At 24.7% G+C, this 16,140-nt stretch overlaps 3 protein-coding genes and 1 long non-coding RNA gene across 5 annotated transcripts; 2 read left to right on the plus strand and 2 right to left on the minus strand.

Annotated features, from left to right (window-relative positions):
• Positions 1-114: 114 nt before the first annotated feature.
• LOC114120232 (RRP15-like protein) lies at positions 115-2,789 on the minus strand. The gene is made up of 4 exons (XM_027982079.2): positions 2,342-2,789; positions 1,383-1,468; positions 453-603; positions 115-368 (listed from the first exon to the last, which is right to left on the minus strand). Exons 1-4 carry the CDS (start codon positions 2,666-2,668, stop codon positions 252-254), a joined length of 681 nt encoding a protein of 226 aa, XP_027837880.1. The 5' UTR covers positions 2,669-2,789; the 3' UTR covers positions 115-251.
• Positions 2,790-4,246: 1,457 nt separating this feature from the next.
• LOC126548934 (uncharacterized) lies at positions 4,247-7,370 on the plus strand. The gene is made up of 3 exons (XR_007603058.1): positions 4,247-5,641; positions 6,688-6,711; positions 6,884-7,370. It is a non-coding gene; the product is annotated as an uncharacterized LOC126548934 (long non-coding RNA).
• A 431-nt stretch (positions 7,371-7,801) lies between these two features.
• Positions 7,802-13,274, plus strand: LOC114120240 (breast cancer metastasis-suppressor 1-like protein). Of its 2 annotated transcripts, none has more exons than XM_050197012.1 (5): positions 7,802-8,193; positions 8,543-8,742; positions 8,813-8,903; positions 12,495-12,702; positions 12,853-13,274. In XM_050197012.1, the coding sequence occupies exons 1-5, from the start codon at positions 8,177-8,179 to the stop codon at positions 13,192-13,194; spliced, it is 858 nt and encodes a 285-aa protein (XP_050052969.1). In that variant the 5' UTR covers positions 7,802-8,176; the 3' UTR covers positions 13,195-13,274. The 2 variants fall into 2 exon arrangements, with proteins under 2 accessions (XP_050052969.1, XP_027837897.1); XM_027982096.2 differs by having other exon boundaries at positions 7,804-8,193; positions 8,540-8,742.
• A 383-nt stretch (positions 13,275-13,657) lies between these two features.
• LOC114120241 (rab-like protein 3) lies at positions 13,658-15,889 on the minus strand. Its single transcript, XM_027982097.2, has 5 exons — positions 15,584-15,889; positions 15,072-15,281; positions 14,859-15,004; positions 14,014-14,118; positions 13,658-13,945 (listed from the first exon to the last, which is right to left on the minus strand). The coding sequence occupies exons 1-5, from the start codon at positions 15,639-15,641 to the stop codon at positions 13,688-13,690; spliced, it is 777 nt and encodes a 258-aa protein (XP_027837898.1). The 5' UTR covers positions 15,642-15,889; the 3' UTR covers positions 13,658-13,687.
• Between the last annotated feature and the right edge of the window lie 251 nt (positions 15,890-16,140).

Genomic DNA, 16,140 nt, shown 5'->3' on the forward strand with positions numbered 1-16,140 from the left:
AGAAATAGATTTATTATAACTTATGATACTCAAAAATAATATACAATTTTTTCCATAGAAACTAAATTATAATATTTTTGTAATATTAACTGTTTATGTAAACCATTTTAAATGCGTCTAAATCTTATTTCATAGTTATCACAAATACAATTAAAAAAAAAAGTAACTACAAGTTACTAAAATAAATTCATTTATAATAAAAATTATAAGAAAAGTTCATTCTTTGTCACTTCTAAATAATTTATATTAATTTAAATATTAATTCCATCATTTTCACTATCATTTTCAATCTGTTTATCCCAATCTTTAATCTTTGTTCCACCCATAAAATCATCTCGAAGAACATCCCAACCACTTTCATGATTTTCCTAAAAAAAAAATTTTTAACATTTTAGCACAGCATTTTTTAGTAATTAAACATTAATTAATAATAAAAAGATGAATATACTTACTTTTCTATGATCGATAGAATCAATAAATGATTTTTTATCTAGAGATTCTAATACTTTATCTTGTTTTAAAATAGATGGTCCTACATTTTTCAATTTCTTCTCTACAGTTCTTTGTTGCTGCTTAACTAAATTGAATAATTGTACAACACCCCTACAAAAATGAAATATTTAATATTATAGATTAAATTTTTAAAAAGGAAAAAATAGGTAAGAACTGCTGTACAGGTGTTAAGTATTTTTATTATTTTTCTCATCATCATTGAGAAGTTACTATGTGTGTGCAAAATTTGAATATAATGATAAATTGATACATACCAGTATAAAAATTTAAAATTCAAACACTCATAAAAAATTAATTAATTTTCTGGGAAATTTTTCCTTTATAATAAGTAGAAAAACATACAAATAATCTAGTATTTAATTTTTCAAGTTTTAAAGCTAACCTGGAAGCAAAATTTATACTTGAATAATTAAAAAAAAAACTGAAATTTAAAATGTCTGTTACCTCAAAAAGAATCAAATTTTTTAGAAAATTGTGTTGTATTTAGTTCATTAAATAATCTTTTTTTTAAATTTTGTATTTAAATATAAATATTTGATTAAAAATTAGGTTACTATTATAGTCATTTGTGTTTGAGTTACACCAAAACAACAAAATTGATTTTATTGAATATTACTCTACAAATTAGTAACAATTCCTATTTTCTTAATTTTTTTTTTTTAAGTTATTTTAAAAAGTTTTAGAATATGTTATTTTTGACCCTCAAAATACCAATTAGATCTAATTTTCTACCAGAAATCACTCTTAAAGTTGAAAATTAAAGCACTTTTCATTTTTACGGTACAAAAAAGTGATGAAAATCAATACACTCTCAACTTAGAATCTAAAACAAAAAAACATAATATACATATAAATTGAAAATTACTTACTTTGTAGCAATTTTTGATAAATTTTTTTCTTTAACTCTATCACTAACTGAAGGTTTTTGTCTTCCCATTAATACTTGTTCTCTTATCTATAAAATGAAAATCATAAAGACATTATTCTTTATAATAATAATTTATAATGAATAACAATTTAAATTATTATAATTACAAACTATTTATTACAGAAAGTAGCATAGAACAGTTGACAAGTGTGTTATATCTGCTATAGAGGCTTTTAGATTCTGAGCTGAATGATGTATATATTGGTTTATATAATAGTCTTTTACTGAAGCCACTTGATATAGTATATTTATAATAGTTTTAATAAATAGAAATGCTGCAATACTATCCAATACACATTTAATAAATATTGAATAATAATTAAAATATAATATGTATGTATACATAAATTTGTACTTGTATTTTTTAAATTGTTATAGATATATTATATGCAAGCCATAAGGGTTATTATTTTATTTGATTGATAAATAAGTATTTAATTCTATAAAATGTGCAATTTTAAAGTAAGTATGCAGAACAAAGTATACATTTTTTATTTAGTCATAACTCATAAGCATTAAGCAAATTGTAATTATGTATGCCACTAGTAACATTACATTTTTATCTTAATAAAAATTGACTTATTATTGCAAATTAAATAATCAGTAATATCACACCAATGTTTTAGGTTTTAAAAATAAATAAGTTTCATAGATGTTAAGTATTTTAACATTTTTAACACAACATACAAGTCACAAATCCATAAATTTTGGGTGAAAACATAATTATTGATAAATATTTTCTAAATTCCTATGATTTTGAATAATGTAATAAATAAATCGTGCAAATGTTGTATTAACTAATTTGTATAATAATATTAGATAAATACACTGTGTATGTTTTCTTTTACATAAGTAGTTGAAGTAAAGTACAAATAATACTTTAAAAAAAACAATACTTACTCGAATTCTGTTTGGTATTTTCGGTTCTAAATGTTCCAAATCTGGTTTTTCATCTTTAATATCTTCAATATTAACTGGTGCTGCAACTTTCTGACCACCTTTATCTACAACTTCAAATGTGTCATCTACATCCTCTTTTTCTTGTTTTATTTTATTTAGGTCAGTTGCTGAAATGATCTTTGCCTTGGACAATACTAATGGTTTTCCTTTCGGTTTTTTTGTCTTTAAGATTTTGCTCATAGCATCAGCCCATGCAGGATTAGACATCTTGAGGCTTTCGTTAGTGGTCGTCTCACTCGCCTCCGATAAATCTTTAGGAACATTCATCTTAAATTGAGTAAGTATTAACTATAGTAAAGCACTAAAACCACAGATATATAAAATTATTTTTTAAAAAGTATTTTTGTAATTGTATATATATCTATGAGTAAAACACGTGAACGTTATCACCTATTATTATCTTTTATCACACAACTGACTAAATTAATAAATTGGTCTACAGGAGTTGCATTGCGCATGCGCACATCAATCACTTAATTCGGAGACTATGTACATTGTATAGTCGCAATATCGGCAACATGTTTTTGTAAGTCACGGACAAAATAACCAAAATAAAAAAACCAACGGAAAATAATATAATCATAGAATTAATAGAATTAGTTAATTAGTTCAAATTCTAATGAAAAAAATTGTGCCTATATATTCTAATAATTTTTTAATCACTATATTATGAATAACTTATGACTTAAGAAGAACTTAGTATTAAATTTTCAAGTATTTTGACTCGACCAAAAAATTTTTATTGATATTTACAAAAAAAAAAAAAAATAAACAAAAACGAATATTTCAAATGCCTAAAAATAGCATTAAAATAAGCGAAATAATTTGAAAATTAAATCATGCAAATAAAATTCCAATCTAAATAACTGGTGACATTTTCAAGTATCTACAACTTATCCTTTTTGAATTATAACAAATATTTAATTTCGTTTGAAGATAAATCGTTATCGTTACGATATTTCGTTAAACTTCGTAAACATCTAAAATTAAAACGCACATAACATTTTTCCTATTATGATGTTTCGAGTTTTCTCCTGCATAGCTATTTGAAGGAAAATTTATGGAAAACTTAGTGTTGTATTTTTAATCCTTAGTTATAAATACAACAAATTTTATGATTTTTCAATTTCAAAATTAGTTGCAAATTTTCGCTAATTTTTGTGTAAGTAGCTAAGAGTTGAAAATTCAAGACGAGATATTCCATAAGTTTAGCTTATAATAATTATAAAATAACTTAAATTCTGGTGTATTCAAATCATTAAAATATAAACCACCTTTTACACCAACCATTCGAAATGATATCCTAGGCCAGCGATTCTCAACCTTTTTGTATTCACGTACCACCTACACAGCTTGAAAATTTTTCGTAGGTACCACCTGACCATATTTTTGCTTTTTTTTTTATTATTAATAATTAATACGTTTATATTTTTTATAAAGGGAGATTTTCTTCGCGTACCACCTTTGAGCTTGCCACGTACCACTAGTGGTACGCGTACCACAGTTTGAGAACCGCTGTCCTAGGCTGACAAATCATCTTCGTTCAGAATCGTTTTTCGTATACAATGATAACTATCATTGGATTCAAATTTAACACTCCTATAATATTTAATAATGATCTATACGGCACTTAATGTATAACAGAGAGGTACCCACTTCCCCGCTTTTTTTTTCCTTGGATTTTTTTCCTGGATTCAAAATAACATGATAATATATCTTATTTGTCATGCAAAATAGATAGATTAAATCTATTAAAAAATAAAAATTGGCAATAAACATAAATTTTTCGATTGGTGCCTAGCATTCTAGTAATATATTTTTTTTACTCAATAGGTACATATTATGTTTATTGTTTAATAACAAAAAATGAAAATTTGAGTTAAATTAGTCGACTTGCATTTCTTTTCATGGGCTATGATATGCGGGTAGGTCAGGCCCGTAGCCAGACCAAATTTTCAGGTGGGGCAAAGTAAACTTTTTTTGGTGGGCATTAGATACATAAATGTCTCAATAATATTTTTAGGGGGGCAACGCCTCCTTCTCCCCCCCGCCCCGTGGCTATGGGCCTGGAGTAGGTACAGCTAGTTTTAAATATAATTAAGTTAAATAATTAAGAACCACCCAGCACTCTAATGGAGTTTAAAGAACCTTACTAAGTTCCAGTTTATTTAGACTTTGTTTGCCCATACTGCAGTCGCTAGTACTGACCACGATTTAAGATAGTACCTAATAGATAGATACTGTCTTAAATCGTGGTATTGACTAATTTATTTAACTATCTAATAACAATCTCTTACCTCTTTTTCTACATTCAAATTTTTGTAGTTAAGTTGGTTTAAAACAAAGAATAAATCTAAGAGATTATTGTTAGACATACTTAAATATCAGCATTATGCCATTATCATCCTGTAAACTTAAATAATTGGTAATTATATTTTTAGGTAAAAGATGGTCAGCAGATAAAAATTTACAAATGTTTCATTGCAATTCACATTTCTATAATAGCTTCCTTCTATTTGGATTATGGAAAGCTTTTGCTGACCTAACCTTTGCAAAAAACGAATTTTTTTGTTTGTGTTTAGTTTTTACGCAAAATAAATTAATCTAACCTTGTATACATTAAGTGCATTAATTTACTACTTAATAATTATTATAATTTGTTTTAGATTTGTTAACAAATAAATAGAAACCATTCAAAATTGTAGTGGTTTTTTAAATATGCCACCATATTATCAATATTATCTAGTCATTAGTCAATAGTTTAAAATTAAACCACCATGTGCGCTGGTAATAGTGAAGGTACAACAAAGTCCTACCAACCACACCAAAACGATGTTAATTCATAAAAATACAAAATATTTTATTCTGTTTCTGTGTTTACCTCCATAAAACTACCCTTAGATCATATGCATTGGATAGTCGTTTAAAAAAATTGTGAAGTCAATATAAGACTTTACAAACATAGTATGACTGCAGTGATATGCGCATGCGCGTGATTTCTCATCAATCATAAGTTTTTGGCGCAGATATCTATTAAATTAACAAGATAAAAGTGTCATTAGATTTAAACATTTTTAAAAATAAATTTATAAATGCAATATTATTATATTTTAACATTAGTCATAATTATTCATTGAATAAAAAGCGGATTCTTAGGTTCTTAAAAGCTTAAAATATGATGCCAAAAAAAAATATGTTCTAAAAAAAACCTAAAATATTCTCTAAATATTCTTTAAATTTGTAAGTAGGTATGCAAAAAAATATGATTTTTTTTCTAAAATAGTTTAATAAAAACAATAAATAACCAGTAAGCAACATTCCTTTGGTAACAGGTAAATTATATCTATAGTACAATCACCACAGATATATTCATTTATTTATATAATATATACCAGTACCTATATATATATTAATTATTGAATTATTCTATGTATCTGTGAAAATCACAGACCGAGAGTGACAGAATGGCCATCATTACCAATTTGATTACAAAAAAGTAGATAATTGAATGATTTTAATTTTTGTTTTTATACTTAAATCAAATTTTTTTTCCTAAAAAAAGAAAAAAAAATTTTACTTGAGAAAGGAACAATTTATAAGATTTTTTATGAAGAATATTAAAATATGTAAAATAGGCTAAATATTCTCTTATGTACAAAATATGCTTTAATATGCAAAATAATTTCGTTCCCACAAACTCTGTAGTGGATAAATTTTCCACATTTTTCATTCTCGTAAAACTGCATAAAGCTAATAAAATTATGTAAAAATCTTAAGATACGCTCTCTTTATAGTCATAAATATAAAATAAAAAAATAATATAAGTGTACTAGAAGCTACAAGTCTACACTATAGAGTAGTTATAAGTAAAAAGGAATTATAGAGAAATTATTGATTTTTAAATAAAATAAGTTTGGTGTATTTATATTCTTGCCTACTATTGAAAATGAGTGCATTTTGGCAATATGATTTAACCTTAACAATACATAGGAATCAATGATAAAGTGTATTAACTGATTAAGTCGATTAAGATAGTTATTTAAGGATCTTGAATTAATATATTATGTTGTTTGTTTCTTTTTGTAACTGCTGAACACTGAGTTTATCTATGCTTATTTCGTACAGTGTTAAATATATTTTTATGCTCTTAATTTTAAGCAACTCATTGAAGTAAAATCTTATTATATGTTTCACTGCCAAATATGAACATATTATGATATATTAATTAATTTTCCTTTTGTTTTTAATTTTAACAATAATTTATAAATTGATATTGTATTTTTCAGTTAAAAATGATTCACAAAACCCATGTAAGTTAGTTTTATTTTTTATTTTCTAACAATAAATCCTCCAGTGTATTTAACAATATCTATAATAAACTTTTTTAATCCGGGCAGATGGATTATTTTATCATAATCATGTTCAAACTCATTAAATAATACATTTTTTATTCATTTTCAAAATCACAAATTACATTTTTAGCATCTTTACATTTATTAGAGCTTACAAAAAGGATACTTGCACTGAAGTGAACAAATTCCATACATTGAGCCGTCTACTTGATGCCTTATCAAAAAGCATTTGTGTGCAGAACGAAATTGGACGACATTTGGATTGCTGTTACTTATAAACCTCTGCTTCTCATTGCACAAAAGAAAACATCTAAAGATCTTGACTCAATTTATAAGAAAGTAAATAATTCATTTATAATTATTACTATATGTTTAGTTGTATTATAATACAGATATTTTGCACTTTTTAAAATTAAAAACACTATATACCCAATTAAAGTTAATTGTATTAACTAACTGTAGACATAAAAAACACCCATTATTAAATATTTTTATATACCTCATCAAATTGGAAAGTAATTAAAATTATTAATTAATTTAAATTAAAAGAAAATTATATATATATATTATATTACAACAATGTTTTGTAAATTCAGAATTAATGATACGCTCACAGATATGTATAATAAACGTGTATAAATGTTTAAGTTTATTATACATATCTGTGGATACGCTAATACTTAAATTCAATTTTAACCGGGAAAACTGATTGATAAGCAGTCACGCATGCGCAAATGTTATGGCTTCTACTATAATTTTGTTGGTCATGGTTAGGTTAGGTATAGTCTAAGGCCGTGGTTAGGTTAGTAACTCTATGATAACAATTTTGTAAAAAATGAGAAAAATGATTTTGTTTACCTCCTATATAGACTTACCGCGTACCAACTTGAGTTTCGGAAACGTAAACCGAATACCGCGTTCAGGGCCATTCGACTGAATCACAGACCACAGTAGTTTACCGTCGGCCCATATTATACCTGTATTTTACATACGATATACACAAAACTCACGTTCACTGTTAATCGTTATCAGAAATATTTTATTTCAGATATTTCAGTTGTAACACTGCTTGGTTCAGTAGGTAGTTAGTAAACAAATTTATTGCTCTCGTATCTCGTTAGATTTTTCGTTTGGACTGTAGCTTTCAGTGCTTTCTTCACTTACATTTTGCTTCTTGTTATATCATTAATCGTTATTACATATTTTTAAAATTACAGTGGTTTTAATTGTAATTTTTTTTATAAAGTTTAGTTAATTTAAATATTTACAGTTCAGGGTAATTAGTTGACTATATTAATAAACGTAACTTTCTAATTTAAAAATGTACTATTTTATTGAAATTAAGTTTAAATATGCGCGTTGATTGGATATTCTAGACCAATGTATTACCCATCAATTAAGTAATAATTCTGGATTTCTAACGATGTCTACAGCTACAAGGTATAATTGTATTATTATTTGAATACTTACCTAAAGCACATATGAAGCTTTTAATTGAAATGATTTAGTTACCAAAATCATTTTTTTAAATAGTGTTTTTTTTTACTTATTTTATATTCTGGATAAAACAAATTACATTATTTGTAATTTAAATAATAGTATTTTCCCAACAATATTTTTTTAACATTATATTCAAATATTACCTATATAAGTTATTTTAAATGTACACTAATTTATCTAATTAGATATTGTTTAATCAAAACATATTTAACTTTCAAATTAAATAAATACATTTTTGTATCAAACTATTACTTATTAATAAATACATATTTTTTACCTTTTTCAGTAGTGATAATTCAGACATCATTAGTAAAATTCAAAAAGTAACTGAAGATTGTGGAAGCAACATTGTAGTGCGTAAAATTGTATGTTCTGAAAAACTTATAGACATTCCTTGCAATAAGAAAAAATATTCTGAAATATCAATCTCATCATTAAGTAGTTCTTCAGAGTCAAATAATTCAGACTCTGATACTGACAATAGTTCAGGTAAGTTTGTTTAAAAATAAACCATTTAGATTTGAATTTAATAAAACAATTTTACTATCAATTTATACAGATCTGCACAGTGACGTGAACGAAAAACTACAGGACAAGTGTGACGAACAAATACAAAATATTGAAACACATTTTTATTTCTTAAAAGAAATGTTAGTAACTTATACATATATTACTCTTGGTAACTAGAAAAAAAAGACACTAATAATGAAGTATAGAAAAAAGACAAAACCAAATAAATACAGTTCAATTATGATTAGATACTGTTAATAATTAAAAATTAATTATTTCAGTTTCTAGTTAATAATCCATAAAGATAAATATAATATACTAAACATTAAAAAACACATAATTTTTTTAAAAAAATGAGGAATGTTAAATTTGATTAAAAAATATTATAAATAATGTTTATTAACAAATATAGGGTCAAACAGATTTAATATGAAAATAGGTAACTTTTCTAATTCAATTTCAAACTATGTTTCTGATTCTACATATTGAACCATTTTAAAAACTCACAAAATTTTTGCTTAATAATGACATAGTGAACTGGAAAAAATTCTATTCATCACTTATAAGTAAAGACCAGATATATATTCTTTTAAAATACCTTAAATATGATGCTAATATTCTCTAAAAAACCTTAAAATATTATCATAAAAATTTTAAAAATATGCAAAAATAATTAACAAATACCAATATATGCTTTAATATGCATTTTTACAATTGTTTTTTTTTTACAACACTCAAAAAACCAGTATAGGTATATAATAAATGTATAAAAAAAAATGATATTTTTTTAGTGTGTGCAATGACAAATATTTACTTTCTAAAGAATAAAAAAGAAACTTGAAATACTATTTAAATTTTATTATAGAATTATCAAATAATAAGTTTTTTTGTCAGAATGATAAAAAAAAAATGTAAAATATGTTCATAAGCAATTTTTCCGGTAGATACTATCATATAAAAATTAATAATAAATAAATAAATATTTTATCTCACAATTTACTAAATATTCTAAAATATGTTAAATTGAATTAATATTCTCTAACCTATGAAATATTCTCAAATATGCAAAAAAAACTTTTTTCTACTAACTCAGAATTGAACGAATCATCCACATATTTTTCTCATAAGACTGCATAGACCCAATAACGATATGTAAAAACATATAAATCCGTCCTTTACTTATAAGTTATAACTTACCCAGGGACCTCCTCAACCAATAAACATAAAAAAAAAAAAAAAAATCATCAATTAAAAGTCTAAAATTGAAGTAGTGTTGTTTGGACACTCCCTTCTATCAAGCCGTCCAGTTTTGTATATAAATCATCAATATTACTTATTGTATAGTTAAATACAGATTGTATATATTTTCAAAAAAAAAAAAAAAAAAAGTTATAACTAACATTAACTCTAAATTTCTGTTTAAATAATGTATATATTGATGGCACTGTAAAGGCTGACAAAATTAATTCCAAAAGCTATTTTAAAGTCTTTCTTAACATATTTTAAGAAATAACTCAATACCCACACAAACATAAGATCTCTTTTTATAGTATTTAAAGGATAGGTAGAGAAGTCTGGTAAAAAACCCATATATCTCTACTAAACAAAACAACTTATAACTTAAATAAATCAGCTGCTTTTTCCTTATAAAAACACAGTGGTAGCTACGCAATAAATAACATAAATTAAGCTGAAACTTCTAGAAAACACTTACCAGGAGGGTTAACTAAAGACAAATCTACTTATCTCAATAATAGTTTATAGAATCAACTAAATTTTATCTTTACCATTTCCATATCCCCTCAAAAATACTTCATATTGTGAAAAATTGAATTTCTACTTTTCCACTAAAAAAATTTCCAAATACAATGAAAGTTTTCAATAATCCTACTTTCTATATAAAACAAACCCTCAAATAACTCCATATCTTTTTGACCATTTGATCTCCAAATTCTGAAAAATTAATATTAAATAAGTATACCCCATAATTAAAGACAGTAATTTAATTCTTAAGAAACCATTCAAATTTAGAGAAAACTATTCTACAGTTAATCAAATTTAGACTTGTATTCTCTTGTTTACTGAAAAAAAAATATTGCTCTATATCAATATTACTAGATAATTTGCAAGCTTTCAATTAAGTCTATCTTACTTAAATTATATCTAAGTGAAAGGTATTTTGTATTTAAATTTGGCTCTGAGCCCTCTACCATCTTATTAAATCAGCCAGTATGTTCTTAGACACAGTTTTGTCCCCTATACTTTATTTTATACCTGGGGTCTCTAACCTTTTTAAAAAAGTGAGCTACATTTGAAATTTTAAGTCTGGTGATCAATCTCCAGGAAAATTTAGGTCTTTGGAAATAAATTTAATAGATGATAAAAAAGTCTAAGCTCCAAAGATTTATTATTTATTTGTTTCTTGATAATAATAATCATATTAATTTATTTTGTAATTTATTGATAATGGTAAAATTAATTTGTATAAAGATCGACCGATATTCTAGAAAAATCCACTGATTGGCGACCCCTGTTTTACACAATTCAGACCATTTTACATACAACACTCAAGTACAAGTATCTGAATGTACTGATGATAACGTAGTATACTACTCAAATATGACTTCAAAACCTATCCAATGTCAATAGAAAATATTCTTAACCATCTCATCAGTATTTTCAGTAGAAGTAAAAATAAATAAATTTAAATCAATTTATACTACTTTTACAGTTTTATCCTCAAACAATGATTATTATCATCTATCTTGAGTAATATTAAACTTATGTTAAAGAGAATGACAACCTGTCCAGCAATGGATTTCTCCATAAAAAAATACCCCTCTTTACTCTAATGTTAATTGTGTAAGAAAATTATAATTAAAACAAGCTTAACTAAAAAAAAAAAAAATCCTTTATATGTTACTCATATTGTATTGCACACATTAAATTCAACTAAAATCATTTTAATATGTATTAGGTTAGTTATTATTGCAGTTTTAATTAACACTGTATATAGTATGTATGTACATATATACATATTACATACACGTGTTTGCAAAAACAAAAATGTAATTGTTTAAAAAAATAGAGTAAAATTTTAATCGAAAAGTTTTTTTTTTAAATTAAGTTTTAACTTTACAAGTAAACTATTTCTAATCTTTCAATTACACAACAGAACTTTTTTAATCACTAATTTGAAATTAGTTTAGGTCTCTTTTCTTTTTACTTTTCTTTAAGAGTTATACCTGCTACGTTGTCTCTATCTTAAAAACATAAAACTTAGGAAATGTTTGTTCTACATAATTAATTTTTTAATGTTAGCTTTATATTGAAATTAATTTTCCTACTCTCTCAAACTTAAAGATTAATATATTATCCAAGGTATCGCATATGCTTTTATTGATATTTTAATTCTTAAGTAAGTTATGAGTATTTTTAAGTTTCAATATTTTACATAACTTTAACTTACTTAATAATTAAAGTATCAATAAAAGCCTAAAAGATTCTATAGATAATATTATTACCTTTGAGTTTTGATAATAGGTAATTTGACTAATACTAAAGCATAAAATTGATTCTGCTGAATTCAAATTTGCTGTTTTATGTTCGTAAGACAGAGACAATGTATGTGGGTATGACTTTCTCTAAACTTTTTATTGTTATAATTAACTGTTTTATTTATAATTGTTCAATTATATGTTCTGATACTCTATTCTTTATTTATTATATAGGTTGTATAGTGAAAGAATAAGAGAAGTTGAAGAGAAGTTAGTTGAAGTGAGATTAGGTACAGCTAAAGAATACCGTATACCTTTACAAGAATTACAAGATCAAATGAAGTCTCGACTTGAAGTAGCATCTGTATTAAGACAATTCAAATTAACAAATTTAAAACATAAGTATGAAGCAGAAGAACAAGCAATTAGACAGAATTTTGAGGTAATATAATAATTATTTTTTTTGAAAATCTAATTAACCCTCATGATTTATAATTGTCTTTTCAAAAAATTCAAAACTTCCTAATTATGTGGAAAAAAGATATCTATATTTATTTACCTCTTGGATTTAAGCTATTCATTATTGTTTCAGAATAATAAAGAAATTTTATACGATACCATAAAAGCTGATTTAGAAGAAAAAATTCAGCGATTAGAAGAAGCCCGTAATGAAGTAGATATAGATGCCTCTCTTTGGTTAGGTCGTAGTTTAACTCGTAGTGGACGCGGACGTGGAAGACGACCTTATGGGCATGTACAACCAAAGCGGAAACCTGTTATTGTATCTGGACCATGCATAGTCTACAACCTTAGGGAACATGAAATACTTGAAGATTGGACAACAATCAAAAAGTTGTTATCATCATCAAAACGAAAAGAAAATGCAATGCAACGATATAAACCATATGAATACAACAACAAGGTATTTCAATAAGTTCCTTTGTTTGTATTTTAAGTTGGAACTATACCAAAATTTAACTATTAAATTCTAATAAAGTTATTAAACCCTTTGTATATTGATCCCTTATCTTATCCTTAACACCTTGAATTAAAATCATTCAATATGTGATGGATGTCTCTATTTATGTCAAATTATAAATTAAAAAACATTTTTATTCTTCTGTACCTAACCAAATAAATATTTGAATGATTTAGAAAAGGGTTTCCATTTAAATTAATAAAAAACTCATTATATTACTATTTTAACTCAATAGATTTAATAATTTAATAATTTTTTAGTGTTCAATATTAATTGTTTTCAATTTAAATCAAATTGAATGATCTATGTATGAAAAATTAATCTTACTAAATTTGACATTTAAATTTAACACATATTATGTAATAGAATATTAAAAATTTTCCATGTAATTCAATTCATTAGAAATAAGTATTACATATAATTGTATTAAATGTATATTATAAATGATTCAGTCTTTATGTATTGTTTTATTATTGAAAAATGTATTTTTACTAATTGTAGGCGAACCATCATAAATTATTTGTCTAGTAACTGGGTACTGTGGAGTTTTGGATGATTGGTATTGATGTTGTCTTGAGTAAAGGCCTTGACTAAATGGACTTGAGTTACTGATTGGATATTTTGTTTGTATTACTCTATCTAGAAAATTATTAAACTTTGATGTTGCAACTCTGCTTGGTTCAAATGATTTTGAATCATGACAATTCTAAACAATAGACAGTGATATTTATTAAATATTTGATGAGAGAATGTATACAACATTGCAATATTTACAATTAGTATTTCATCAGCACCGCATTCTGCAGCGACAGTGGAAGGTGACTTCTTACCACGTTCTGGAGCCATATCCAACTTGGTACCACAGACTAAAATAGGTACCTAATAAACATAATTTTAATTATTAAGAATATTAAAATATATTTTAATTAATTTTTTTTTAGTAAAATATTTATAACCATACAAATTAAAATAAAGCATAGATGACTTAGTTTTTTTTTTTAAATGTTTAAGTTATGTTTTATTTGATATCTCTATGTATTTTTTTCGGTGCATGTGGATTGTTGGGTCCCATGACCAACAAGCAGTAAATTTGTGGGTTGCCAGAGGTTGGGACACACTGCTTTAAAGTAATCTTTAAAAAAAATTGCCTATTATAACTATTTTTTTTTACAAATAATAATATTTATTGTGGGTTAGACATATCAGTTTTATTTCCAACTTAAAAAATAAAATAATTTGAAATTTTCCTTGGGAGGATGGGGAGATTAAAGATATTGTAGTAGGGTTACTATTAAATTATAAATACTGTAAAATATTAGTAAAATATGGCTCTTGGGGATCTATACACCCATAATTATACCCCTGTAATGAATTGAAATCCTCTTAAAATATTCACATTTATTGACTGAATATTTATGAATTCAAAAAAATTTTAGTCTAATTTAATAATCTTTGTATATTGGCTGTAAACATTTGGTATACAATTAGGTTTAATCTACAGTCATGCTTCAAATTAATTTAATAATTTCTTTAACTAAATGTTAATATTTAAAATTATAAACTGAAAACCAATTTAATGCAATGAATTTTAATTGTATTTAATAAAATTTATTTATTACTCTGTTTGAGCCAACCAATTGTTCCATATCAAATCCATCAGTACATTTATATTTTGAGTTATTATCCTTATTCAAAATTTCTGCCAACCACTTATGTAAATTTTCACTAGATTTAAGGTTAGTTAAATCATATACTAAAATAATACCTGTTGAAAAAAATGTATAAATTATCAGGTAAATAATAATATTAGAAAACCTATCATAGTATCTTACCATGAATAGCATTGTAAAATATATATCTAGTATTTTTATGATTAGAACTTCCTCCAATATCCCACATTTCTATAAAACAATTGCGTTGTCTAGGTGTTCCTTCCATATATTTGTATAGTTTTATTTCAACTGTTACTCCAACAGTCCATTTAGGATTTTTTACAACATTATTCTTACACATGAGATTCACTAAACAAGTTTTGCCAACACCTAAATAATTTTTTAATATAGAATACATATTATAAAATATGATGACTGGCTTAATACATCAAAAGTTAAAGTTAAGTAAAATATATTTCTCATTAATTACTTCTTTCATACTTGTGAATAAGTAACTAAATAAGTGTACATGTATTACATTTTAAGGGTAATAAAATCTTGTATACAGTTTCAACACAATTAAAAATCATTTATAATAATTCGTTGAAAAATGTATTTTTCAACAGACTGATTACAACTTTGGAAACATTGATATTAATCTATTGATATATAATTATGTTTTTAACATTTACCCGAATCTCCAACAACCAACACTTTAACGCTGTCAGTTGAAGCCATTGAAATCTCCATTTTTAAAAGAAAATTTAAATGACAATTCAATGTTGCTTAACACTTAGAATATGGGAAACAGTAATTTCCTAAACACTACAACAATAGTGGTGGGTATAATTTACACTGTATTATTAATAAATAAGACAAAATTAATACACCATCGTGACATTGTCCATTTGTTACAACATTAAGTGTTAATATAATATTATAATTTGTATTTTTAAGTATAAATTATATTAATTTCTCTTGAATTGTGGTGATATGAATAAAAAAAGAATTAACTTGATATTACTATCTCGATGGCATGATAAAAGATAATATTATCTTTAATCGTGATAACCACAAAAAAACTTATTTTTTCAGTGTTTTCCACGATAGATTTTTTGCATATTAATATATTATTATGATTGTTCTAGAGATTATCACGGAATACGGATGTTTAAAATATAGAGTAATAATAATAATTATATAATAAATACTTTTTGGTCTAAAACAACTTTTTGTTTCAGTCAAGGTG

The sequence above is a fragment of the Aphis gossypii genome, chromosome 1 (genome assembly GCF_020184175.1).
Source record: "Aphis gossypii isolate Hap1 chromosome 1, ASM2018417v2, whole genome shotgun sequence".
NCBI lineage: Eukaryota > Metazoa > Arthropoda > Insecta > Hemiptera > Aphididae > Aphis > Aphis gossypii.

What these genes read in the sequence shown, in the direction of transcription:
- LOC114120232 (XM_027982079.2), bottom strand. Translation starts at nt 2,668, where the DNA reads ATGAATGTTCCTAAAGATTTATCGGAGGCGAGTGAGACGACCACTAAC. An exon ending in AAATACCAAACAGAATTCGA is followed by an intron (nt 1,469 to 2,341) that starts GTAAGTATTGTT and finishes TTCATTTTATAG; the next exon opens with ATAAGAGAACAAGTATTAAT. An exon ending in ATTCTATCGATCATAGAAAA is followed by an intron (nt 369 to 452) that starts GTAAGTATATTC and finishes TTTTTTTTTTAG; the next exon opens with GAAAATCATGAAAGTGGTTG.
- LOC114120240 (XM_027982096.2), top strand. An exon ending in TTTTATTTCTTAAAAGAAAT is followed by an intron (nt 8,904 to 12,494) that starts GTTAGTAACTTA and finishes TTTATTATATAG; the next exon opens with GTTGTATAGTGAAAGAATAA. An exon ending in CAATTAGACAGAATTTTGAG is followed by an intron (nt 12,703 to 12,852) that starts GTAATATAATAA and finishes TTATTGTTTCAG; the next exon opens with AATAATAAAGAAATTTTATA.
- LOC114120241 (XM_027982097.2), bottom strand. Translation starts at nt 15,641, where the DNA reads ATGGAGATTTCAATGGCTTCAACTGACAGCGTTAAAGTGTTGGTTGTT. An exon ending in AATTGGTTGGCTCAAACAGA is followed by an intron (nt 14,119 to 14,858) that starts GTAATAAATAAA and finishes TATGTTTATTAG; the next exon opens with GTACCTATTTTAGTCTGTGG. An exon ending in GTGCTGATGAAATACTAATT is followed by an intron (nt 13,946 to 14,013) that starts GTAAATATTGCA and finishes TCTATTGTTTAG; the next exon opens with AATTGTCATGATTCAAAATC.